At 43.8% G+C, this 27,565-nt stretch overlaps 1 protein-coding gene across 1 annotated transcript; it reads left to right on the top strand.

The window, feature by feature from the left end:
- Positions 1–946: 946 nt before the first annotated feature.
- On the top strand, positions 947–21,336 carry CFAP90 (cilia and flagella associated protein 90). Its single transcript, XM_006111044.5, has 3 exons — positions 947–1,180; positions 15,534–15,650; positions 20,976–21,336. Exons 1-3 carry the CDS (start codon positions 1,010–1,012, stop codon positions 21,153–21,155), a joined length of 468 nt encoding a protein of 155 aa, XP_006111106.3. The 5' UTR covers positions 947–1,009; the 3' UTR covers positions 21,156–21,336.
- The last annotated feature ends 6,229 nt before the right edge of the window (positions 21,337–27,565 follow it).

Below are 27,565 nucleotides of genomic sequence, written 5' to 3'. Positions count from 1 at the left end.
TTCCCCAATTATTGCCTCTAATATCATTAGCTCACAGACATTTACCTCCCCCCCCCCTTCTGTTCTGAAATGTGATTTGTCCTTTTCACATGTGTTCTTTTTTTTAATTGTATCCTTTGGTATATATGGTTGTGACTATTTTCTTCCACTATTTGATCTGAAGAAGTGGGTCTGGCCCACGAAAGCTCATCACCTAATAAACCATCTTGTTAGTCTTTAAAGTGCTACATTGTCCTGTTTTTTGTTCCAGGTATTGAATAGGCTACCACCTAAAGAACAAGTGTGCTGCTCTCACCAGCACAAACGAAAAGAAACACAAACCACAAAATCAAACTATACCACACACAGACACAACAAATCGCTACCACCACGTGGCATCCACCCTCGCCCTCTGTCTGCCCCAAGGCGAGGAGACCCGCCCCCAGCGGTGGCCTCCTGGGTTTAAGCCTGCCCCTGACAATGGCTGCAGGCAACACCTGTTGTAGCTGCTAAGTCTTCACTGGGGAACTAGCGGTTGGACCATTAGATGCAAACAAAGCAGGACCTACAGCGCCCACCCGGTCCTGCAGCCTCCTCAGACTCAAACACTCCCCTCCTGAGCAGCAACAGCTCGCCCCTCGCCGGACCCCTGAGGGCCAGCCCGGCAATATCACCCTCACGCTGCGGTCTCAGGGAGAACAATTACAACCCCCCCCCCCCCCCCGCGCGCCCCGACCCGTCCCCACACAGAGCCCCCGCAGGAGCAAAGCGCCGCCGCTCAGTGAAAGGCGCGCACGAGCCGGTGCCCAGCTACAGCCCCGCGACCGCACCCTGCGAGCGCTTTGCGGGGCACAACTCACCTAGGGCCGCTGGGCGTCCCCCCGCGCCTACTGCCAAGGAAATTCCCCCCCCCCTTTAGGTGTGACCTCACAATTGGCCACCAAGCGGTTTCCTGGTAACCACGGAACACAGACAGTCGGGCGCAGCGGACGCCGCCGCAGGGCCTGACTGGCCGGGCTCTGGCTGCGGGATGCAGAGCGCCCCGGGGGGGGCGGAACCCGGCGGGCAGCAGGAGGAGAAATCCGCCGAGGAGAGGACCGGGAAACACCAGCTGCCGCTCTCCGCCCAGTCCGCCTTCAGCTACATCCCGTCCAGCCGCAGGGACCCCCCGGAGCACAGCTACTTCCACCAGGCAGTCAAGGTGTGGGGGAGCAGTCGGGAGAGCAGGGCAGGGCGTGGGGAGGACAGAGCGGCGTGGGGCGGGGAGAGGGAATGAAAATCGGAGGGATGGGAAAAGAAGGGGCAGAGGAGCGAAAACGAAGAGGCTACTGCAGGGGGCAGCGGGTATCACACGCACGGAAGTGCAAGGAAGGAAATAGGCATTTGCACATTTCACCTGGAGAGGAAAATGCATTCTTGACTCACCATCCCACCCTGAAATCTCAACCTCTGCTTAAAATATGCACAGCTCGGGCCCCTGAGTAGTCAGCACCCATCATCTCCCCTAAGTAAAATAATTAATACCAAACAGAATGTTCAGCTCCCGGAAAATGCTGTTTGCTCTTTAGGGTATAATTTACAGAAAAACAGGTTACATTGGGATTTACTGAGCCTTAGCCAAATTAATAAAGGGTATGTATAATTTCATCTTTTTGGCAGCCTTTTATGCAGTCCAATTAAATCCAGGAACACGTATTTGCATATACAGGCTGCTAATCAGATTTGGATGGATTGATTTTAGTCCCAATAGGCATGAGAAGAAATAGGAGGCACCAAATGAAATGACTAGGTAGCGGGTTTAAAAAGAAAAAAAGGAAGGACTTTCCGCAATGCATAGTCAACTTGCGGAACTCTTTGCCAGAGGATGTTGTGAAGACCAGGACTTCAACAGGGTTCGAAAAAGAACTTGATAAATTCATGGAGAAGTCCAACAATGGTTAGTAGCCTAGGGCAGAGAGTAGGAGGGCAGGCAGGGTAGGAATGTTTTCCCTAGTGTGTCTTTGTTAGATGTTGGGAATGGGTGAGAAGGGAGGGATCACTTGATTACCTGTTTTGTTTGTTCCCTTTGAGGTACTTGGCATGGGCCACTGTCAGAAGACAGAATCCTGAGCTAAATAGATCTTGGGTCTGACCCAGTATGGCCGTTCTTATGACAACACAACTATCTGAAAGTTGATGTCAATATTTTAAAGGCACATAAATCAACTGTGTTAGAATGGCACACTTTTGCCTTTATGCTGGAAAGTCCACTTTAATGCTTTCTTAGCACCTTTCATTTTCAAAGTTCTTTGCAAAGTATAATTAATATTTATAGTGCTGTGGGAGGAGGAAAGGTATTGAGGAAAATAATGCAGAAAGGTTAGGTAACTTGTCCAAAGCCACGCAGGGAGTTGGAGTGAATTTTAACAAAACACACCGAGCTGACAAATTTTGTTCTCCCTTTGAACCTGTAAGCATATTTCAGATCATAATCTTATAGAAAATATCTCAATAAGGATCTATACTTGGCATAGCTAAGGTATCCAATTTCTGCTAGATGTCTGTGATGTTCTGAGATACGTTGTGTTAACCCTGATAGCATACAGCAAAGGTCTCTGTAAAGATAATGGAGATGTGTTCTGTGCAAAGCCAAAGTTTTGCTTTAAAGTGCACAGAGCACAACTCTGTGTGCTCTGTGCAGCAGGCACACAGAGTTCTCAGGGGAGCATTTGAACTTAAGCTGTTTGGAGGTAGGCAGGCATGGTGAGGGGCCTGGCCCGGGTATGATTCTGAAATTGGGATGAGGATGGGGGGATGGGGTCCTCTGTGCCCAGTACACACGGCTTCCCAGGACAGTGCTATTTTCCCATCCTGCAGGAGCCCACCATCAGGAGGTGGAGGCTGCAGTCTGGTCATGCCAGTGCGGGAGGGCAGCTTTCCTCTGTTCCTGGTACACATGGCTTCCCAGGAGAGTGCTACTTTCCCATCCTACATGAGCCTGCAGCAGGCAGGGGAGGAATGGGGTCTGGTCATGCCAGAGGGGCAGCCTGTGGCCAGGAGGGAAGGAAGAAAGCATTAGAAGCTAAAGCCATGCTAGCAGCAGAGGCAGCAGCTAATAGCTTCCCCTCCTCCTCCCAGGTTGTCATGCGAGATATCAGTCTTCTCCAAACCACATGGAGTGATTGGGAGTGGATGCTGACTGAATGTGGCCAGAAACGTTATCCTTCTTCTGTCATGCTTTGTGGTTCATTGACACCAGACCACTGACTGGTGGCTTGCTGTGGGAAGCTGTCAAACCATGGAAGATGGAGTAATGCTGGCCTTCTCAGAAACCTTGTGAGAAGGATCAAAGAGTTCCTGTCTGAGAGTTTCAAGGAGATATGCAGGGAGGATTCCAGACATCTCCAGACAGGTTAACAAGCTTTTCTGGGCTCCCTGGACTGTGTAGGCACAGAGCACTCTGCACATCACACCCAACTGCTTTAACCTATGTGTAGTAAGAAAAAAAATTGTGAACTCACCAGAAGTGCCCTCCACAGGATGGGTTCTTGACTGGGAAATGACCTGGGAGGAGAGGACTGGGGGATACTTATCCACATTGTGGGAATGTGCAATGTAGTGCTATGCATTATGGGAAAGTGAGAAATGTCCCATCAGTCTCTCTTTGCTTCCATTTTCATGCCACTTGAATGACAGTCCTTGCTACGAACCATGGATCCCACAGTTCTCTCCCATGTTGTATTCAACATGCTTAGGAAATTGCAGCAGAGCTACTTATGCCATTGACAGCAGAGGACTCGGATGTGGATTACAATGTGATAGGGACAGCATTGACTTAGCTTTGCTTTGGGCTGTCACACATTAGCTGTGCACTGTAGACTTGCTTTTAGGCTAGATAAATCAGCATTGAGTGATGGAATCGCATTGTCATGCAGGTGAAGACAAATGGGTACAGAATTTTCAGGTACATAAAGCAACCTTTCTGCAGCTGTGTGCTGAGCTAGCCCCTGAAACTGCCACACAAAGACACCAGAATGAGAGCTGCTCTCTCTGTAGAGAAGCATGTTGCCATCAATTTGTGGAGGCTGCGGACTCTCAGTTGCTATGGTTCAGTTGCAGATCAGTCTGGAATGGGGACATCTACCATTGGAGTAGCACTTATGCAAGTGTGCAGGCAATAAATCACATTTTGCTGCATAGGATTGTGACTCTGGGAAATGTAGATGACATAGTAGCTGGCTTTGCTGACATGGGCTTTCCAGACTGTGACGGGGCAATCGATGGCACATATATTCTCATTGATACCCACCTTGCCTCAGAGTACATTAGTTATAAGGGATACTTCTCCTTGGTGCTTCATGTGCTTGTGGATCACCATGGGCATTTCACAGACATAAATGCAGGGTGGCCTACAAAGGTGCACAATGCATGTATATTCAGGAAGAGTGGACTGTTCAGAAAGCTGCATGCTGGGACTTTCTATCCAGGCCAGAAAATTTCTGTGGATATGCCCATAGCGAATACTAGGTGACACGACTTACTCATGAAACCTTACATGGGCCACCTGGATAGCACTAAGGAGCTGTTGAACAACAGGCTAAGTTGATGTTACATGATTGTTGAATGTGCCTTCGGCAGATTGAAAGTGAGATGGAGGTGTCTTTAAGGCAGACTGGACCTTTTGGAGGCTCATATCCCCAAGGTGGTGGCTGTATGCTGTTGTTTACGTAATTTGTGTGAGAGTAGGGTGAAGAGTTTGTCCATGAGTGAAACAACAAGGTGCAGTGCCTGGATGCACAGTGTGAACAACCAGACACTCATACTGTCAGAGGAGCCCATAGGGTGGCTATTAATGTCAGTGAAGCTTTGAGGAACCACTTTGACAATGAGGGACGCTGGCATTTCTGTGTGTTGGATTTGCATCCCTACCTCATTCCACTGCTCATCCTAGCAAGGAATTCTCATGTAACCCATGGACTATTTCAGGCTTCTACAAGGGCTAGAGTGATTGATGTGGTTTGTGTCACAAAAAATAAACTCATGGAAACCTGCATCACATTTATCTTTATTGACATCTTTCTACCATTAAACCCACAAGTTGTCAATAGCACACATGAAAATACACAAACTAAATATCCCTAAATCAAACTGCAAAGTTCTCAAGCAGCACTTTTCTTTCTTTGCCACTGTGTAATTTTCAGTTATTATTGATGGAACTTATATTGTCAGGTTGCATGTACACACTGAAACTGATGTTTACTGACATTTACCTACAAAAAGTGTTCCATGTCTAATTTAGGGATGTTAAATTTAGATTAATTAACTAATTGAATAGTCGATGGAATTTAAATAGACTATTCAATTAGTTTATAAGGACGCCTCTGCTTTTGACTGTAGCAAGAGCCCTGCTGGGAGCATGGGGCTTCCTTTTGAAATATACAAAAGGCCCATTAGGGCTCTTGTACATTTCAAAAGGAAGCCCCTCAGGGAGCGAGAGGCCAGTCGGGGACTCCCCCACTGGCCCTGCGCTTCCTTTACCTCCCCTGCCCCCCGTGGAGACAGTGCTGGGGGGGAACCGGCTTTTAAGCTGGCTCCTGTTTCCCCCTGCACTCCCTCCCATCTCTTTCTAATAGAGGCAGCAAGTGGGGGGGGGGGGAAGGGAAGTGACTAGTCGCATCACTAATCAACTATCCAATAAGCTTCTGTGCTCCCAAAAGGGGCAGAGCCTCAGATGGAAGGGGCGCAGCTGGGGCTACTGCACCACCTGGAGTGTGGTGCATTTCCCCCAGCCCTCAGAGTTGCACAGTGTTCTGGTCATCATTGCTGCTGTGGGTAGCAGCAGTAGCTGCTAGGAGCTCTGGGCCCCTTTGACTTGCTAACCCTAAGGCAACTGCCACCTTTATCCCTCCCCTCCCCCCTTTGGCAGGCCTGACCACTACATAAGTAATTTGCACTTCCTGATATGGACCACTAATGGGTCTCTTAAAGACAAATTCCCACGAGCTGATCCCACTCATTTGGCATCTACCTCCCTTTTCCCTCTTCTTCCCTCTCCAGGTTGTCTTGTTCGTCTTTAACATAAATCCCACAAATTAAATTCATCACTAGGTCCTATATTACTACTTTTAAAACAAATTTTGTTTAATTATTAATTAAATTTTAGAATCAGGGTCAACTGTTTTCCACAAACACCGTCTTAAATAAAATTGTGCTTGTACATCTGTGGAACAAACAAATATAATGAGCTATGAACACAGAAAATGTATATTGTCTGATTCACTCAAAATGTTAAAAATTCTCTTTATCCAATAAGATACATGCATATGCACACACACTCTCCCCATCTCTCTGACCACAAAACTGAAATTAGGTCATCTCAAAGAGTTTCTTTTTACTCTGTTCTGACTTTCTTTATATATGTTATCATCGTTCCACTTATCTATTCTAATTACATTGCCTGTCCCCAATATTAGAAATCTTGTAGTAAGCATAGAGGCAACAAATTAGCAAAATGGAAAGTTTTAAATGTTTTTTCATACCCTTAATAGCATTAATTAAAACAAATCTGAGGAAACTGTTGATGTTTAAAACACAGCACACATAAAGCAATAATATGTTAATATTCCTAAGTGTTTCCAAAGATTCATCTAGTAGCTGGATCTTGTCCATTTGAGAAATGGGTTTGAAGATAGTTGAGAAAAATAACTAACAGAACTATCAATCTACTTTTTTTTTTTTTTTTAAAAGGGAGGGCCATTAAAGCATGCCAAATCAATTTTTACTTTGCTTGGCATGATAGCTTGGGGGGCTCAGTGCATCACAGCACATACATCTAAAGCTAATTTCAATCACAGTAAGCTTGAGGGTGAGAATACAAATCTGGTTAGGTGAACAGATGGTGCTACTCTGTCAGGAAGCGTTGCAATAGCATATACGAGAAAGCAGACTCTGGATGGCTTGTTTTCTTTAACACCTGAGCTGAGAAGTGGAGCTGTGCAAACCTGACACAAAGCCAAAGCCATCAGTGGTTCACTGGCATCTTCTGCCATTTTTTTCCACACTGGATACCTGCTAATGGGCATGGAAAAGCAGAAACGTTTTGCCGTGCAGTACTTTACTATTAGGTCTTACCACAAACTGAAATGATGGAAGGAAACACTGTCCTTTACCTACCCATCAAACAGGGACATCTCTACCAAAATGCAAAATACACAGCCACGCAGGGCACCATGAAATTAGGGCACCAAATTTCACAGTGCCCTATGCAGTTGTGTGCTGTGTATGGAGCAATGCTGCCAATCCCTCGCTCTTCCACCCCTGCAGGCTGCATCCAGCAGGGCCATCCCGTGGCCTGGGCATTGCTGAGGAACTTGGTGCCAGCAGCAGGAGTTGGGCCTGCCCCCAAACTCACTGGCGGCAGAAAGTGAAGCAGCCTGGCTCCAGCCTTCTCAGCAGTGCCAGCTCCCAGCTGCATCACTCTGCTTTCTGCTGCCAGTGGGTGTAGGGGCAGCCCCTTCTCTTCCCCCCAGGCTCCGCCCCAGAGCAATGTGTCTGGAAGCTGGCAGAGTGGAATGGGCTTGGTCCAATTTGCTCCACTTTCCACCACTGCTGGTGAGTGAGGGGGTGTGCTTAACCTCTGTTACCTCTCTGCCCTGCTCCTGCCCCTCAGAGCCCAGGTTCTGCCCCCGAGTTCCTGCCCCTGCAGCCTTTTAGAGCAGCCCCCCCCAATGGAGAGCCTTCCCTCCCCCATGGAGGGCACAGATGCTTGGGCTGCATAGAGCGCCAGAACTGCTTGGGAAGGCCCTGCCATCAAAGGTGAAACACCACAGCTAAGTATCCCTTTTGATTGGTTATGAAATAATTACTCTGCTAAATATATTTTAGTACAGTTCAGTTCCCTGAAGAATTTCACGCTTCGCTTTATGAAGATTTTCTTTAGTTCTTTCTTATACACCTTTAAGATCCTCGAGAAGCTGGTCTACAGCCCACTGAAGGCAAATGGGAGTCTTTCTATTGACTTCCATGGACGTTTCATCAAGCAGAAAAGCAATTGATACAGAGGCAATTAGAGAGTGGCATTTCCTCAGGTTTTTTAAAAACTTTCCCCTTGATAGCTAGGTTCTCCTGACAACAGCAGCAAATGCACCACTCAAATATAGCTCCATATCACCACTAGAGGAAAACAATCAATTTCTAGGTATATTCAGGTCTATTCAATCATCTCCTTTTTCCTCCTCCCAAGCCTGCATCTTGCTTCCTGGATGACAAAATACAAACTATTTTCCACTTTCTATCGCAAGGTACCATTCCACGGTAAAATGATCACAAAGAAAATAATCACTCCTATCAATATGGGCTGATTGCTAAAATGATTGTTTTGAATAGTATGCCCAGCCCATCTGGGTTCATCACAGAGTAGCGGATATTTAATAGTCTGACCTCATTCTTCAAGTTCCTGGCCAAGAAGTGTTCAGCCACGTGTGCAGGAAGCACGTTCTCCAGCAGCACCCGATTCAGGTTCTCCATGGTCTCAATCTCCTCACGCTCTTTTTTGAACTTGTTCTTCCACAGGAAGTCTAACCTACAGTAATATTCATTCTGTTACAAGAGGACACAGAAGTAAAGAAACAATAGGCATCTTGTCCTGCTTGAGTACAGGTTTTCAGAGACAAAATAAGCACAGTACACCCTGCTTAAGAGGCTCCCTATTATCAGAGTTCTCTTGTATATGTAGCCACTCTGTTGTGGCCCATACCCACTGAAATGATTCCCAAGTACCTACACTTTAACGTATGTTTTATCTCCCAACTTAGTAACGTCAAAATATGTGCCACTAGCAACAAACCCCACAGGGGTTTGCCTTAAATGATAGGGAACTTGCTTTTTAAAATTTGACCATGCCTTTCACTTCACAATTCAAAATTTATGATAGAATGAATTTGGAATTACTAAGTAAGGTAACTTGTTGGGATGGAGGCAAACTGGGGTCTAAAACACAGGATTTCTTTTGTGATATGGGAGACAATGTGGGTGAGGAAATATCTTTTTTTGGATCAACTTCTGTTGATGAGAGAGATAAGCTTTCAAGCCACAGAGAGCTCTTCCGTGGGTCTGGGAAATGTACTCCGAGTGTCATAGCTAAATGCAAGGTGGAAAAGATTGGTTAGCATAAGTAGGTAGCACATATTCTAAGGCCATGTCTAGACTACAGAGAAGATCAACACTGTGGCATTCAATCTTCTGGCGTTCGATTTATCAGGTCCATAAAGACCTGGCAAATCTAACACTGAGGGCAACCCAATCGATACCGGAACTCCTATTCCTTCTGAGGAGTAAAGGAAGTCAGTGGGAGCATTTCTTCCATTGACCTCCCACTGTGGGGATGGCGCTCAAGCTCGGCTTAATGTATGTCAATGCTAGCTATATTATTTACATAAGCTGACCTTCGGGTGTAGTTTAGACCTGGCCTAAGAGACCATTCAAGGTACAATTAGTGTCTCTCTCACCAATAGCAATTGGTCTAATAGAAGATATTACCTCACCCACCTTGTATTTTTAATATCCTGGGACCACCACAGCAACAACAACCCTTTGTAACAGTTAAGAACACAACATACCTATACTCATTGTCTTTGGTTCATGTAATCAGCCTGATAAAGAGAGTGTACTACAAAAAAAGCAGTTGATCAGTGCAAATAAGACTAGCAATGTTTGAGTATGGACACAGTTTCATAAAGCAAAAGAGTAACAAAACTGAAAATATTAAAGGGATAAAGTCAACTTGGATTTTTTTTAAATTGGATATTTTAAAATCTTTTGAATTAAATTGCCCATAAAATATATATCCTAAATCACTTTAAAAAAAGATGCATATCAGTTTTTCCTCTCCTCTACAGTGTTTATAAAGGTTTTTTTGGCAGCCCCAAGAACAATATCTAAAATGACTTGGCTTATGCTGTAAACAAATTCAGTTGCCCACTAACCCGGAGATACAAATAGGAGAGCAGATCCTTCCCAAATAACATTTATTTTCAATGGTAGTAGATCAATGATAGATTAAATCCCACCATATGAGTAGATTAGAGTATATAGTATATATTATTTTCTTTTCAACCACAGCATCTCCATTTTAATTTCCCATGCTGTTCTAAGTCTCTTCATTGCTTTCCAATTTCTTGTGACTTGGCAATGATCATGTATATAGCTGAGAAATTTCATTTTATTTAGTGGCTTCCTGACTCTTGCACAGTGCCATGCCTTGAGAAGGAACATTTTCTGTTATAGCTAGACCCCTGAATACTGGCATCTACCTTGATAGACATGGAGAGCAGAAATTCCTAAATCTAGGTAATTCACAATACCATGGAATTATGATTGTTGTTACAGAGTTATTGTGGTATGTTGTGCAACTGTCAGTTCATCATAGTGACTTTATTGTACAGATATTGAAGCATGTGCTTTTATCCATTTTGGAGATGTGTGCCAGCTTTTTCCATTAGATTAACATATTTTAGGATAAAACCAATCTATTATTTCTATAGTACATTTAAAGACAGTGTGGGCCCAATTATGGTCTAATTTAGACTGGTATAAGTCAAGAGCAATTCCAATGTAGGATGTGGAGCTCTAGCAGTATAAAACTGTTCTGAGGGCTGAAAAAGGCTCTTAGACATTGCACTAAAGAACAAGATTATGGACTGAATGCATTCTTCAACTGCTACTTAATAGACTTAGTAACCTTTCACACAAAAATGCATATACATTTTCTGAATGGAAGATTGCTGCCACTATATATACTGATGCATAGTCGTGTTTTGAGACTACAGTCTGAGATATTAAAGCAACAGAATGAGACATTCTTACAATGATTTTATGTAGTTTCAAAGGATATGTGGATAAATGACAGTGGAATGAAAAGGGTACATGTAAACATATACTCTAAGGCTATGTCTACACTCGTGCCTTCTTGCGCAAGTATGGCCGTTCTCATGCAAGAATCCGCAAAGCGTCCACACTGCCTGCCCGCTCTTGCGCAAGGAAATTTACAGTACGACGTGGTAAGAGAAGGTTTAATGTGCAAGAGCTACGCTCTTTTTTAAACAGATGTAAGCCCTCTTGCTCAGGAGCTCTTGCACAAGAGGGCAGTGTGAATGCTCGGCAGGGATTTCTTGTGCAAGAAAGCCCTATGGCTAAAATGTCCATCAGAGCTTTCTTGCACAAGACAGCATCCACACTGCCATGGGTGCTCTTGCGCAAAAGCACAGCTCGCACATGGCAGTGTGGACGTTTTCTTGCGCAAGACATTCTTGCGCAAGAGGCCGCCAGTGTAGACACAACCTAAAAGGAAATAGTAGAAGAAAACCTGCCTCAGTTTAACAACAGTATAATAATCAATGCACTGGAACTGGCTTTAGATACCAATGAGAAGCAAGGACAGAGTACTATGCACATATTTTAGATACAGAGCAAAAGGAAAAACTGAAAGAATTAAATTCTTTGTCAGATTAATTAACTTTTCCACATAGATCTGTCTGCTGTGGGAGGAAGAATGTAGGTTTAAATTAAACTGAGCGCTAGACATATAATGTCACTGCAACCAAAATGAGAACAACTTTATTCATGCAAGTTAAATGGGTCTTAGTAGTTCAGCAGGATCATGCTGTCCCAGCTACACTGAACAAGCCAAGAATTTGCAGCTTGTGAGGGAGCTATATGTATTGCTATAGAGTGTTTTCAAGTGGTAAACAAAATAAACTAGAGTGGGAAGAGATAAATGTGTGGCGAGGCAGATTTTAAAGGAGCAGAGAACCTGTACACAATTCACCTTTGCTAGGATTCTATTGTTGACCTCTGCAGTCATTCTTTCCACCAAATGACAATTCCTTATTACAAAGAATCAGTTTATGAACAATCTTGTTTCAAAATTGACCTCATTATGCAAAAGACATCAGTTACTTTTCTAGAATACCCATTTTACTGTCCAATTAAGAGAAGTACTCTTTCAATTCATTGCTGCAGTCATAGTAAAAAAAAAAAAGTGTCATTTTACAGTGAAAAACAAACAAGCTTTTCTACCCAAGCTCCTAATAAGAATGAAAGGAGAAAAGGCCACCAAGTATGATAATGCAGAATAAGTCTATTAAAAAACTGAAATACCAAAGCGATTGCTATAGTATAGTTAAAAGTAAACAAGAAAGCTGCAACACAATTTTGAAGTCATGAATTCTAAATATCCTATCAAATTTCAATGTTAATGATGTCAAACATCTGTGTTGAAAAGACTGGACTAGACTAGGTGCTTTGTGAACTGTAATATGCAAAAGGGCTTCTACTTTGTTTAAGGTATGTATTCAATAAATCATTTATTTACTGCTTTACTACTTTATCTTTTTAAATGTGAGATGCCATGGTAATATTGAGAAGGGCACTTTGACATCATCAACATTAGCTGTGACTTTAACAAGAAATGTTAGGAATTACTGCCAAAGTTGTGTACACTAAAACAGCATTCTTTCTGGGCTAGATTTATGAAGGAAACCTAAAGAGGCACTAAGTTAGGCACTAAGTCCAACATTTAAGCAACTGTGACACTGACAAAGACAGTGCTCAATTTCTTCCTAACACTGTACATGCCCATGTTTCCACTCATGAATATGTTTAAAGCCAATGAGCCTCACACCTAACCAGCTGTTCAGAGCTCTTGCTCATGCTTTAGTCTCAGAAGGCTTCTCAAACCTGGCATTCCCCTATCTATATTATGTGTGGAACCCAATCTGGTAGTTGTACTCAAACCCTACCCAACCCACACAAAAGACAGTTAGAAGGTCAGAAGTGAGAGTATGTATCGATCCCTAGTCCACCCAATAGCCAGGCACGCCTCTGAAACATGGAAGATCTAGTTTTGAATCCCCAGTTAACCTGATTTGGAGCAGGGATTTGAACCCAGATTTCTCACCTCCCAGGTGAGTGCCCAGACTTCCAAGCTAGTGTTCTCAGTATCTCTTCGGGTAGAAAAGTTATTCTACTTCGTATGTATAAATAATTAAATATTTATAGGAACAGGAACTGATATTATCACAACCTAGGTGCATAACATAAATACATTATAGGATATAACAGGATGGGTCTCTCTCTCACGCTTTCATTTTTTGGTGAGAGAGGCCTGACCTGGTTTAGTAGCCTAGATCCAGGAAAGGGTTTATAGCTATGAATTTGTGACTCCTGAGCAGAGGGAGGTGTCTCTCCCTGATTTGTCAGTCAGGCACCTTAGGCCCAGATCAGTGGGAGACAGGTGCTGAAGAAATTCTGTGAAGCACCATCCCTCTCCTCAGTATTTCTCTCCCAGTTAGTATAGGTGGCTCCCCACTCAGTTTGCTGGCTTCTGGGAACCCCTTTGGCATGCAACTGCCTCGGGGTAATGTAGGGGAGCCTGAGCACTCTAAGGCTGTGAACTTCACTTGGTGGCTGGCTGCCTACAGGCTAGGTGTTGTAATGTCATTTGTCCTCTTGGTGAATTTAGCCCTCTTTCCCTATGTACTTAGATCTTAGAAACAAAGGACTAGCTGCTCTCAGTTTATTTGTATTGACTTTGTTTTTAATGCTCATTTTTATTAGCATATCCACAGTATCACCAGTGTTATATTTAGCAAGGAAAAAATCCTGCTAAATCTTATTTTCATAGACAATGTAAAAACTAAGATTATTTCCTACTTTTGCCTGTTGGTCAGTGGTATCTCCTGAATGTTCCCACTCAGAGATTTGTGAATGTCTTGCAAGCCTCACAAGAGGAGTCCCTGCAGGTACAGTATCCTCTGTTTACTGAAGAGACCCAGCTTTCTTATTAGAAGGATCAGCTGCTTTCTTGGCTGTGACTCCTGACCTTGTACACAACAGAAAGGACTGAGAGAAAGTGCTGCCTTTATCTTTGAAGAACACAGCTCTACAGAGAAAGCTCACTAGAAGTAATAAAGGGTGATGAAGAGAAGTACTGGTAAAAGACTGACCCAAGTTTAGAATCTACAGCATACACCTACATTACTATACCACAGTGCAGCTCAGTAAAACACTGAATAGCTCTTTGTTTAGTTCAGCTAATAGGCTTTTGCGCTTTTCAAGTGTTTTTTCATGCCATATTATACATAAAAATCAAAGCACTTTCCACATTCACTTAAGCATGATTAACTCAATTTTACAGTTGGATTAACCAAATAAAGTGTATGTAAGGCAATATTACCTACAGCATAAAATGTGAGTTTATTGTACCAGTTATCAAGATTTTCTTCCTAGCTCAGCCATGAAATTCCTATGCAAGCTGTGGAATTACACTCAAACTTTGTAATCCTCAATTAGAATTCCTGGAATATGGGGCAAATCGTGTCAGTACACCTTGGAATGGTGGTGTAAGTTCTCACTGAATGATGACTGCGGGGTTCATAGATTTATTAAGGATTATCAATGGAAGAGAGAGAGATACAAAGACCTGTGTTTTATTTCCCTAGATCCATGGAGAATTTTTGACTAGTCAATTGGTCTCTTACATCTCTAGTCTAATTACTACTGCATCATTGCTGAGCCAGAAAGGAAGGTTGATATTTTGAAAATTTCACTTTTTCAGATTTTTAGGTCACGTGTCACAAGAGCAGGATGCTAGGTTGAGAATTTCTCCAGTCAAAGTGCTGAGCCTTTGATGATTTTCATAAGTGATACGTATTGCAAAAGGTCTTTTCTTCTTTCAAATATTTTTTTCTGAAACATACATGGTTCAGTATTTGAAGACCATAATAAATCTCCGCTAACTGTGCCTCTAGCTAATTGTGCATTTTTTTAGCACTTAGGGATTTCAAGGATTCAAGGCTTCATTTCTTGTATATAGAAAACTAGTGCTGCAATCAGCTGGAGTCTTGACTATACCAGGAATACAAGACTGGGATTCACTGGTGACACTAAATAGAACTCTGAGATTTTAATATTAAAAGATGTTTTAATAGCGCTGTCATTTTTATGTTTCTTTGAAGGGTGGTAAGTGTTCATTTATACATATTATTGGAACCAGAGATTACTCATACAGTATGTTACTGAGCTGCGCAAATATATGCATTAACTTGAAGATAAAAGCTGATTCACAGAGTACTTCCAATATCTATTTCTTTCAAAATGAACTTCAAAACTGCCTTTTTTCTCCAATTTCCTCAGTCAAAATGTCTCTTTAATCAAGTGTATATGTTTCTTGTAGAAAAGTAGTTTAAGGAGGAAACAGATTTAAGCACCATGTGGCTACTGTAAATTACAAAGTGAAAAATAGGGAGATAAAATACTCTGAAAATTGTCTGGCAGTATTTTTTTCAGGTACTGTACAAGTTGTTTTGGTTTCACATTTTCACAAATTAGGCAAATCCATAAAAGAATTGTAACAATTGTTCAGAATTTTTCAAAATAGTACCCCGAATGTTGCTAATAACCAATGTTCTTCACAGCATCCAGTACTTCACATGCACCGTTTAATAGTGCTATCACATTATTTTATACCTCATGATGTTGAATAACACTGTAAGTTATTATGTTTTCTTTATCCTAAGACAGGAATTGTTTCCACATATGATTCCATTTTTAAGAGGCCAATGGGTTACAATGAAAAACTCCACCGATGTGACAGAGAACATGCAAATAGTCGAGGTCTTAACATTAATGATGAGGTAAGGTTTATAAACTGACATTAAAGTGGCTTCATTCATTTTGACAACACTAGAGTTAGATGCCTACATTCCTATACAATTAATGGGGAGACCGGCGTGACAGAGACCACTTCACAATGAGGCCCTGGTTCTTTGTACAGAACTCTTACCTCAGACCTCACAAACTCACTACACCAAGCATGAATTTTACAAGCTATTTATCCATAAAGAGTAACACTTAGGATGCCTATAGAATCCTTGTAAGTGGTCAGACTTCATAATCATTGTGAAATATATGACCGAGTCATATTTAAGGAATAATGTATTTATATTAAAATTACATTTTATGGACTTGAAGTAAAGGCTTGTCACAGGGGTAATCTCACAGATAAGAGGAAATTGTCATCTCCCCCTAGCCAGCTGGCCAGGTAATGCCAGGCTATATTGCCTACCTTTGCCCCCTCCCAGAACATTCAATGGAAAACCATCAGATACAATTGCAAATGATCAGAACCATTTGGAGGTGAAGAGGAATATTAGCGAGAACAGGAGATTGCCTTGGTTATGAAAAAAGACAAAAATATTGCTTCAGGGTAACAGGGTGTAGGAAAACACACTCTAGATCCATTCACTGACGAAACCCCTTAACAAGTGAGGATCTTTCATGAGCATGTAGCTTTTAATTGTAATGGAACCAGCCAGATTGGACTGAACTTTGTTATATAGCAGAGGTAATTATTGAAAGTGTAGACCCAAGTTTGCATTTTAGCATTGTGTCTTGCATTATAACCACTTGTTTTCACCACTTAGTTGCATCTTTATTTTTTCTTAAATAATTAACTACTTTTTTATTATTAGTGCTGGCAAGTGCTGTGTGATTTAGAGGAGCAGGGGTTGAAGATGAAATCAGTGGCATTGGAATAATGTTTATAATGAGGGCGCTTAAAGCCTTTGAACTAAACTGGGAAGTCCTGTATATGATGTTAACCATTTCAAGCCAGGAGGTGCTACTTCACCTTCAGTACCCCTATTTCCAGCACCCTTGGTCAAACTAGTACATTGGGATACATTACAATTTTGGGTGCATAGAATCTGGCTAGTATCATGGGTTGGATAGTACAGGGGAATGATTTAAAAGGACTCTGGAGTTAGGGTGAACTTTTTATTAACCTGCAAGGCAAAGACAAGGCTGGTATAATATGGAGGAGAGTGCTTGAATGGCTGATGGTACTAGGGAACTAACACCCAGTTACTAGACGCAAGGCTGCCTCACACTGAAGACAGGGGGTAACTAGTTGACTAATTGTTCTGGGTATTCCAAGAACTGTCATAATAGGTGCCTTACACTGTTATCCATAAAGTGAGCACACTAGGCAGGGAGCCGCCTAAGTGAACCAGTGGTAGACACCAACCAGAGAGGGGACATGCTAAGTCCTGCCCCTCTCTGAGATAGGCACTTAAGTCCAGTTGGCACATGGACGCCTTAGTGTGCTAGTCATCTCCTAACAGGGCAGATAGGTGCTAGGCTCCCTAAGCTGTTTGTCAAGCCTGAAACAACACAGGTGTGAACAGGAGGACTTCCCTTTTAACCTCTAGCCCAGGAGATAGGGTACTCACCTGGGATCCATTTCAAGTCTTACCTCCACTTGAAGAGTAGGGATTTAAACATGGATCTGCTACCTCACCGATGAGTACTCTAACCCTGGGAACATGCTCAAGAAAGGGTTTCCTTTTGAAGTGTCTCCTGTTGAAGTTGTTCCACAGAATATGAGATTAACTATAGCCTAATAGTTAGGGAACTCACATGAGACATTGAAGCTCACTGTTTAACTTCGTTCTACCCTGCGGAGAGAACAAGGAAGGCAAGGGAGCACTTGAACTGGGGTCTTCCACATCTTGGCTGAGAACCCTTGGCTAAAGAGCTCCTTCTTCCCACCCACCTCTGAGCTGTTTGTTTGGGATTCCATGTATGATCTAAACTGCCAAATGCCTATCCTTCCCAGTTTGTGATTCTCACTGGGGCTCAGGTATCCAAACCCTCATCTCCCACCTATCTCAAGGAAGTAGTGCACGTGATCAGACAGGAGAAAAACGTCTAGCGTGAGACTGCAGGACATATGTGCAGAGGTAACAGTTTAGATGCTGAATGAGTTTTAGGCATCTTCAGCATTAATCAACAGCCAAGCAGGAGTTCTATGGCTCAATGGAGACTTAGACTCCCAGGCTGTCTCTAGACTGGCAAGTTTTTCCGGAAAATCAGCAGCTTTTCCTGAAAAACTTGCCAGCTGTCTACACTGGCCACTTGAATTTCCGGAAAAGCACTGACGATCTCATGTAAAATTATCAGTGCTTTTCCGGAAAAACTATGCTGCTCCCGTTTGGGCAAAAGTCTTTTCCGCTAAAAGTATTTTCGGAAATTCATGCCAGTGTAGACGTAGCCCCAGAGTATCCTAAGCCAAGGTCAGGGAAAGTAAAGCCATGCCTTCCAAAGTGGATAGACGGGTGTGGATGTTGCAGCAAAGTCTAGTCACCCAAATAGAGACCAAAAGTGTCAGACAGCCATCTACCTCGGTTGCTATCCCAAATCGCTCCCAGTACTGCAAAGTCCATTGATATTTTTAATGCACTAGCTCAAGCAGTGCTAGCATGTTTCTATCTACCTCAGTGGGGATGTACACACTGCCTGCTGCAGTACAGATCTACTATAACACAGATCGCCTATTTCCCTGCAGTAGCCATATCCCCACTGCATCTTTTCTGTATCCTCAGGGCATAGTAGAATTTTAGGAGCAGAGCTAGACTGAAACCATTCTCTGCAGAATTCCCTCTTGGGGCTTTTCAGATGTCTTTGTGGAGATATTATTGTAAGAGTTAACACTGCCTTTAGGGACACCAGCACGGGAGGACAACTGCTCTGTTAGGAAGCTCTAAGAATGGTGAGAAGTACCTGATTTCCCTGTGGGTCTTGGGATTCTGTGTAGACCAGGGAACATTCCCCATGTCTCTTCTGTATCAGCAACTTCCTCCTGCTAGTGCCTAGAAGCCTTCATGGAGTATTTGACTTATCTCCATGTGTGAGGTCAAAATTCTGGTTGGGGCATGGTTTGTATTTCCTCACATTAAATTCCTTTTATGTTAGCAGTGTTTATATGTACAAGTGGGGTGTCAGGGTTGGAAATACACCAATGAGTTCTATGGCACCTTAAAGACAAACAGATTTCTAAGCTTTCTTGGGTAAAAACCACTTAGATGCATGGAGAGTAGGGGCCCATTGTGCTAGGTACTGTACAAACATACAAGTTATCTGATAAATTTGGAGTCCTATCCATGCTTTAGATGCTGGAAGGAAGAGAGGTTTTTGTCTCTTCTGCCTCCAGCATCTCCTAGTTCCTATGACTCAGAAACTTAATATAACAACAGCCATACTAGGTCAGCCCAAAGATCCATCTAGCCCAGTATCCTGTCTTTCAACAGTGGCCAATGCCAAGTACCCCAGAGGGAATAAACAGAATAGATAATCATCAAGTGATCCCTCCCCTCCTAGCCTCTGACAGAGACTAGGGTTGCTATTCCTGCCCAACCTGGTTAATGAGCATTGATAGACCTATTCTCCATGAATTTATCTCATTCTTTTTCAAACCCTGTTAAAGTCCCAGTGTTCACATCCTTTGACAAGGAATTCCCCAGGTTGATTGGGCATTGCATGATGAAATATTTCCTATTGTTTGTTTTAAACTTGTGACCTATTTCATTTGGTGACTCCTAGTTCTTATATTATGGGAATAATAACTTTTCCTTATTTACTTTTTCCACACCAGTTATGATTTTATAGACCTCTATCATATCCCCCCTTAGTCTCCTCCTTTCTAAGCTGAAAAGTCCCAGTCTTTCTAATCTCTCTTTATATGGCCGTTTCAAGCCCCTAATCATTTTTGTTGCCGTTTTTCTGAACTTTTTCCAATGCTAAGATATCTTTTTTAAGATGAGGCGACCACATCTGTACACAGTATTCAAGATGTGGGCAAACCATGGATCTATACAGAGGCAACAAGATATTCTTTGTTTTATTCTCTACCCCTTTTTAAATGATTCATAACCTTGTTGGCTTTTTTGACTGCTGGCGGTTTATATTTATACCCAGTTCACATTTGCAAGATCAGTGGCAGAACTAGGGTACTACCAAATTCCTGCCCATGAAAAACACATCAGACTGTGGAATCTAGTCTTATGTGTGCTTTTACCCTGTACTATGCACATTTCAGAGGGGAAACAAGTGTTTTTCAAATTGTAGGTCTTGACCCAAAAGGGCGTTGCCAGGGGATCACAAGGTTATTTTAGGGGGGTTGTGATACTGCCACCCTTAATTCTTTACTGCCTTCAGAGCAGGATGGCTGGGAGAATGGCAACTGCTGACAGGGCCCAGATATGCATGCAGAGCAACTACCAACAGTAGCACAGAATTGTAGCATCATAACCCCCCTAAAAAAACATTGCAACCACTATCCCCAACTCCTTTTTGGGTCAGGGCCCCTACAATTACAACACCGTGAAATTTCAGATAAAATAGCTGAAATCAGAAAATTTATGACTGAAATTGACCAAAATGGACCATGAATTTGATAGGGCCCTTTTCATAACCATAAGGAGTTTTTTTTTTAAATGAGACCTTTTATGGCACAGAAATCTGCGGCTTAGTTCTCTACAATCTCCAGGGAAAGCTGCCTGCTTACTAGGGGTGAATCAGTGAGCTGATATTTTCAAGCTCAGATTTTATTAATTCATCTTTTACAGTAAACAGTAGGTAGAATACATGAAGGTGTTACTGACATGGCAAAGCATGAAAACCGGATGGGAACATTACAAGCATCGCAGCCACAAGTGCTTTGTACAAGTCATCCCAAATGTGTGCTAATAAAACTTCTTTACTGTCCCAAAAGAGCATAATAAATTATTACATGATCTGAATCACATGGAATCACCTCCACCTATTTAGGGTTGGACATGGGTATAGGTATGTACATATCACTATATGGTTATTCATAGTTTATTTCCATATCCTGGTGCCACAATGATGCATTTGTGTTTAATCACTGTTAAAATTCAGTCAGGAATTGGAATTATGGACAACATACCAGTGATCCAAACCTCATTGTAACTGTTTATGCCAAACAAATGTGCCTTGTACTAACAAACATTATGCAATTCTATCTAGGCAGAGGGCTCACATCTCACCAGCTGCTACACCTGATGTAGCAACCTATATTTTGTCGCAACAGTGACTTCTTTACTCTTTTCCATGTGTATTGATTTGGATTTTAAAATCCTTAACATATAATGTTCTTACAGGAATTGGCAAGACCCATTGCTGTTTTGTCCTCTTCAGAGTATGGGAGACACATAAACCAGCCTGTAGAGCAATCAATCAGAGATTATGCAAGGATCAACCGTGTGCAGGAAGAGTTCTACAGGAAAAATGGAATCACCTGCTTGTTGGAAAAACCTTCTCAAATCCTTGAACCATCCTGAAGCTCCTGACCCATAGCCACATGAAGCAGTTTGCACAGCAATAAAAAAGGGTTTCCCTTTTCCTGTAACATGCTGACCACCTAAAGCAGAGTAACTTCGATAAAAAAATGAAGCCCTAATTGCTGTCAATTTCATGCTAATGTAAACGGACCTTGACATTTCATTAAACTCTTGCAAATGATTTTCTGCACCAATTTTCAATGACATTAATGTATTTCGAAAGGATAGAGTATGTTTCTTCTTCATAGCATTTACAAACATCAACTCAAAATCTACACAACCATACCTATCAGATTAGTATTATTATCCTGATGAAAAAACAGAAAGAGGATAAGGCTAAGATTTTCCAAAACAGGTGCTGAATCTATAATCTGATCTGAATATATATTCTATCTGGAAACAAAATTTGTTGAAATTTTTGGCAAACTGGAAATTAAAAAAAATCATTTGGGGGTGAAAATAACCTCAGAAGCTTGTTTCTTTCACCAACATAAACTGATCCAATAAAAAATATTGCCTCGCCTTTTCTCTCTGATTTTTTTGGACCAGAACATTTTATGTTTCCATCAACCCTGAGATGGGGGCAATACCCCTCAGAATGCCCATGTGACACAGCAAGGTCTTGTAGGCTTCCAATCCTCTTTCAGGCTATGTCTACACTATGGGGGTTTTCCGGGATACCAGAGTATCCAAGAAAAACTCCACCGTGTTCTGGGAATGCATCTGCTCTTCTGCTTTTTTTTGTGGAACAGCAGATGCGCTCTTTCGGAAGCCTTGTCTTCCTCCTCTCACAAGGAAGAAGGGCTCTTCCGAAACAGGAGGCTTTTCCAAAATTTGGCCCAGTATAGACAGGCCAAATTTCGGAAAAGCCTCTTCCGAAAAAAATATTGGAAAAAGTTTGCATACTTTTTTCTGACAGATCATTGTAGTGTAGACATAGCCACAGACATGCAAGGATTCCCAGACCCAGGAACCGAAAACAACAGACTCCCTTTGTGAAGGTTCATTTATTCATTTTCTTTATGGAGTACAAAACCCCTCCTTATAGAGTTTTCAGATCTAAGCCTCAGGGTAAGAAGATAATCCCAGAAATCATCTTCTCCCAAGTTCACTACTGAGACAGGAACTCAGAGCATCACAGCTAAACAAGAGGTGGAAGAGATTGTTTGGTGTAAATAGATTGAATAATCCCTTAGAATATGTGCTATTTAGAGCGGCCCACTAGCACCTCAGCAATCATAGAACAAAAAGCTCAAGTTAGCCGGTTACAGATCATTGTAATTAACCACAAATCCAGTGTCTGTTCAGTCCATGATTTTTAGTGACTAGCAAAGTTATCTTGAATGATGCATTAACTGCTTATGCTAAACAATCTCTTCCACCTTGCATTTAGCCACAGTGCTCAGAGTATCTTTCCCAGATCTGAAGAAGAGCTTTGTGTGGCGCTAAAGCTTGCCTCTCACCAACAAAAGTTGGTCTAATAAAAAAATATTGCCTCACCCATCTTGTCTCTCTAATTAGGAGTTGAGCACACATTGATTCACCCATCTCAGACTTTTTGCTATTATTCAAAAAGCCAAGAAAAAAAAATCTTTTTCACAAGAACTATTCACTGACACTTAAAACTCTAGCAAAGCCAGACTGGTTAGTAAACACTGTTCCAATTACTAGTGGCCTGATTATCACAGGGGCTGAACACCCACAGCTCCTATCAACTTCATTTGCAGTGGTGACTGTTCAGCACGTCTGAGAAGCAGGCTCTAAGCTCTTTATGACCAAGCTTAGAAGAGAAGAGCGACAAGAATGATTAAAGGTTTAGAGAACATGACCTATGAAGCCAGGCTTCATGAACTGGGCTTGTTTAGTTTGGAAAAAAGAAGATTAAGGGGGGACATGATAGCGGTTTTCAAATATCTAAAAGGGTGTCACAAGGAGGAAGGAGAAAATTTGTTCCTCTTGGTTTCTGAGGACAGGACAAGGAGTAATGGGCTTAAAGTGCAGCAGGGGAGGTTTAGATTGGACATTAGGAAAAAATTCCTAACTGTCAGGGTGTGACGTAGTGGGGGTACTTGCTGGGCTGTGGTGACCCCTGCTGTCTGGAGCAAGACCCAGCAGGGAAAACCTCACTATGCAAAGGTAGTGCCAAACTTGTTGAACCAGTGGCCAGACACCCCCCATGGAGAGGAACAAAGGAAGGTGGAATGCTGCCCTGACTGGGGGGCAGGGCTGGAAGGGAATTTAGTTAGTTACTGTCTGGGAGCATGGAGGAGAGCCTAGGGAAAGAGGCTGGAGTTTAGGGGCCCAGTCTCCCCCATCTCAAGGGGGCCTGAGGCATCCTAGCCCAGCTCTGTGACCAGACTACATCTGTGCTGTGCTGTATCCTGGAGAGGCAATAAACTTCCTCTAGTCCACCGGCTGGTGCAGTCTGTTTGTGCCATTTCGGGGTGCAGGAGACGGGGGACCCCAACGCGCCGTCACACAGGGTGGTCAAATATTGGAATAAATTGCCAAGGGAGGTGGTGGAATCTCCCTCTCTGGAGATATTTAAGAACAGGTTAGATAGACATCTCTCAGGGATGGTGTAGACGGAGCTTGGTCCTGCCTTGAGGGCAGGGGGCTGGACTCGATGACCTCTCGAGGTCCCTTCCAGTCCTATTATTCTATGATTCTAAGCTCAACTCTGCTGTTTTTGTAAAAACCTTCCTGCTCCTGACTTTCATAAGCAGACAATCAAGTAAGAAGCATATCTAGAGGTGGAGTGGAGGGAGCACAGCTAAAAGGTTACCACCTTTAAGAGGTTTTCTTTCACTCTCATAATTTATATTTTGGTACCAAGAACAAAGTCTAATAAGGAAAACATTTCGCAGTACATGTTGAACCTCCCAAATCCAGGACTCTCTGCTTGAGCAACATCCATGGTCTGGGAGGGCCACGAATAATACTGGACCAAAGAGCCCTGGAGGCCAGGAGAACACAGAGGCTGGGGAGTCCTGGCTGGGCATGGGAACCCCGGCATTAGTGGAGCCGGGCAGCAGCTGGCCTGACCAGTGGCAACAACTGGGCGGTTGTGGCCAGGGATCCCCAAGAAACTTGCAGCAGCAGTGAGACTGGCTTGGCAGCCCTGGCTGGGGAACCAGGGAAATCACCAGTAGCCCCAGCAGAGGAACCCCTGATAGCAGAGGGGCAGGCTGCAGCCTTGCAGGGGAACTCTGGGGAACCCCCAGCAACAGTGGGAAGGCAGCAGGGGAGAGCTCCAGGTGGCAAGCATTAGCAGGGTGCTGGGAAGGCAGGGAAGACCCATGGAGAGGAGCTGGTCGTAGGGCAGCCAATAGAACACTAACCTCCCCTGGTCCGGCAAGCTCCCTGATCTGGGTCCTGCCGGTCCTGAACCAGGGAGGTTGAAACTGTAGCAACTTTCACAAGAGCTATTGCCAGCCCCCGCCCCCCACATCACATGTGCCATACAGGTTACTTTTGGTGAACTATGTTAGAGCAAGATTTATTTAGTCCTCACATCTGGTCTGACTTCATTCACATTCAATTTTTGCTTGAAAACTACAAAAACATCAATGCATCTAACAAAGTGGTTTTTACTCACAAAAGCTTATGCCCAAATCAATGTTAGTCTTTAAGGTGCCACAGGACTCCTCGTTGTTTTTGCAGATACACACTAACACGGCTACCTTTCTGAGACTCAGAAACATCAAGCCATTTAACAACAGTACCACTTGTTGGGTAGTCAGAGAAACAAGAAGCAGCACCTCATGTTCGTAAGAGAAGTACTGACAAGATGGACCTGCTCCAGCTTGAATCAGGCAATTCTCCTAGCCAACAGCTGATCGGCCTATGATATCAGCTTCCATCACCCATTTATTAATTTTCAAGCAAACACCTTTGTTTTTTCACATGCTGCCCGTGATGCAAACATCTGCAAACTATCATATTATCCTTCTTCAAACTTTCTCTTATCCTTAAGATGCTGGTGTGCTGATGCTACAACCATATCATGCTAGCCAGTGTTGTCTCATTTTCTTGTAGGTTCCTGTCTGTCTCCATCTGTTGCCTCTTGTCTTACACTCAGATTGCAAGCTCTTTTGGGCAAGGATAGTATTTTTGTTCTGGGCTTGTTACGTGCTTACCACAATTGGATCTTGGACTATGACTAGAGCCCCTAGAAGTCACAAATCATTAATAAGGGTTTTAAGGCTTTTCTTTTGCTCCCCCTCACTTCAACTACTAAGACTTCTCTCACAGCCTAATCCTCACCTTCACTCACTTGGTGGCCTGAAACACAAGCTCTTTTTTGATTGATGCTCAGTTCCATTTCCTACCTCTGTGAGCCAGGAGATTGAATGGTTGAACTGACCAAGAAAAGAGGTACAGGCTGTCAATCTGCCAGAGTGATGTGCTCCTACACCAAGAAGAGTGGGGAGTGGCAAGGTAAGGAGTGGCAGAGGACAAAGCAAGGAGAAAGTACATCTGGGTAAATAAAATCTAGATGATCTTCCACTCAGGCAAATCAACCTCAAACTGTGGGGAACTGGTTGGCAGCTCTGACAGAAGTCTGCATTTCAAAAACAATTAAGAGGAACACTTAACTTACATCTGTACAGGGATAAAAAAAACCAAAGGTGGTCCAATTCAGCTGACCAGAGCATGCATGCTAAGCTGAAAAATTGCTAACAGACATTCAGGCTTGGACTGGACCCTTCCCCTTGCAGCATCCCAGAGCAGTGACTCCAGCTCAAGCCTGAACATCTACAAAACAATTTTTCAGACCAGAGCCTGAATCCTGTGAGTCAGAGGGTACGTCTACACTACAACATTAATTCGAACTAACTTAGTTCGAATTAGTTAATTCGAACTAAGCTAATTTGAACTAACGGATCCAGACTAAAAAACTAGTTCGAATTAGCGTTTTGCTAATTCGAACTAGCATGTCCACATTAAGTGGACCCTGAACCGGGCTTAAGGATGGCCGGAAGCAGTGCCGGCAGGGCATCAGAGGAGGACTTAGAGCGTGGAGCTGCTGCCTCAGGCTAGCCGAGGGCTGTGCTTAAATGGTCCCGACCCCCACCCCGGACTGACAGTTCTCGGGGGTGCCCTGCTTGCAAAGCAGTCCTGGCTTGGAGTGCCCGGAGTACCCACACTGGGCACATCACAGCACTCAGCCATCAGACTGGCTGCTATCTGGGGAGAGGGGACAATTGGGGGGCTGCAGATCTTTCACCCCCAGAAGCCCGCAGAGCCAGCCCAGTCCTGCCCATCGGGGGCTCGTGCCCCATTCCTCCCTCACCTCCTTCCACTTACCCTTTCCTAGCCCCTCTTCTTGATGTACAAAATAAAGATAATGTGTCTTCCAAAATGGAATCTGTCTTTATTGAACAAAACTGGGGGATACTGGGAAAAGGAGGTGGGAGAGGGGAAGAGAGAGGCTGGGAGAGGGGAGGGCAACTAAAATGATCAGGGGTTTGGAACAGGTCCCATATGCAGAGAGGCTAAAGAGACTGGGACTTCTCAGCTTAGAAAACAGGAGACGGAGGGGGGACAGGATAGAGGTCTCTAAAAGCATGAGTGGGGTGGAGAGGGTGCATACAGAAAAGTTCTTCATTAGTTCCCATAAAGAAGGACTAGAGGACACCAAAGGAAAGGAATGGGTAACAGGCTTCAAACTAGTAACAGAACGCACAAAGCACAAAGTCAACCTGTGGAACTCCTTGCTGCAGGAGGCTGTGAAGGCTACAACTAGAACAGAGTTTAAAGGGAAGTGAGATCAAGTCATGGAGGTTGGGTCCATGGAGTGCTATTAGCCAGGGGGTAGGAGTGGTGTCCCTGCCCAAGGTTTGTGGAAGGCTGGAGAGGGATGGCACGAGACAAATGGCTTGGTCACTGTCTTCAGTCCATCCCCTCCAGGGTCCCTAGGGTTGGCCGCTGTCGGCAGACAGGCTACTGGGCTAGATGGACCTTTGGTCTGACCCAGGATGGCCATTGTAAGCTCAGGGCTCAGGGTCGGGGGTCTCAGTGGACCCCCTTGATTTTCATGCACTCCTGCTCCTGGGTGGCCAGGCTGGCAGCTCTCCTGCCCTAGCCGGCCACGTTCCTGTACCTAGTGCAGAGATCGTGGACGAGGTCCACGATGTCTGCACTAGCCCAGGCGGGTGCCTGCCTCTTGCGGTCCCGGGCAAGCTCCCAGGAGCCGCCAGCCTGGTCCCGGGAAGAGGGGGAGGGCTGGGGGTGGCATCAGGTGGGTGGCTCGATCTGTGCCAGGTGCAGGGTCTGCTGGCTGGGTGCTGGCAGGCTTGCACCTGGCACAGGCACCGTAGCCAGCCTGTGCCCCTTTAAGGGGTCCGGGGCCGGGAGGGGGGCAGACGAGTTTCCCTAGTGTTGGCCAGAGTGGCCAGCAGGGAAAC

Source organism: Pelodiscus sinensis, chromosome 2, assembly GCF_052426305.1.
Source record: "Pelodiscus sinensis isolate ZL-2025 chromosome 2, ASM5242630v1, whole genome shotgun sequence".
Taxonomy (NCBI): domain Eukaryota; kingdom Metazoa; phylum Chordata; order Testudines; family Trionychidae; genus Pelodiscus; species Pelodiscus sinensis.
Note: the sequence above shows the minus strand (reverse complement) of the source record. Positions and strands in the feature narration are given on the sequence as shown.

Excerpts from the sequence above, each read along its gene's own strand:
- CFAP90 (XM_006111044.5), top strand. The coding sequence starts at position 1,010 with ATGCAGAGCGCCCCGGGGGGGGCGGAACCCGGCGGGCAGCAGGAGGAG. Across the intron at positions 1,181-15,533 it reads ACTTCCACCAGGCAGTCAAG|ACAGGAATTGTTTCCACATA; the intron begins GTGTGGGGGAGC and ends CTTTATCCTAAG. Across the intron at positions 15,651-20,975 it reads GTCTTAACATTAATGATGAG|GAATTGGCAAGACCCATTGC; the intron begins GTAAGGTTTATA and ends ATGTTCTTACAG.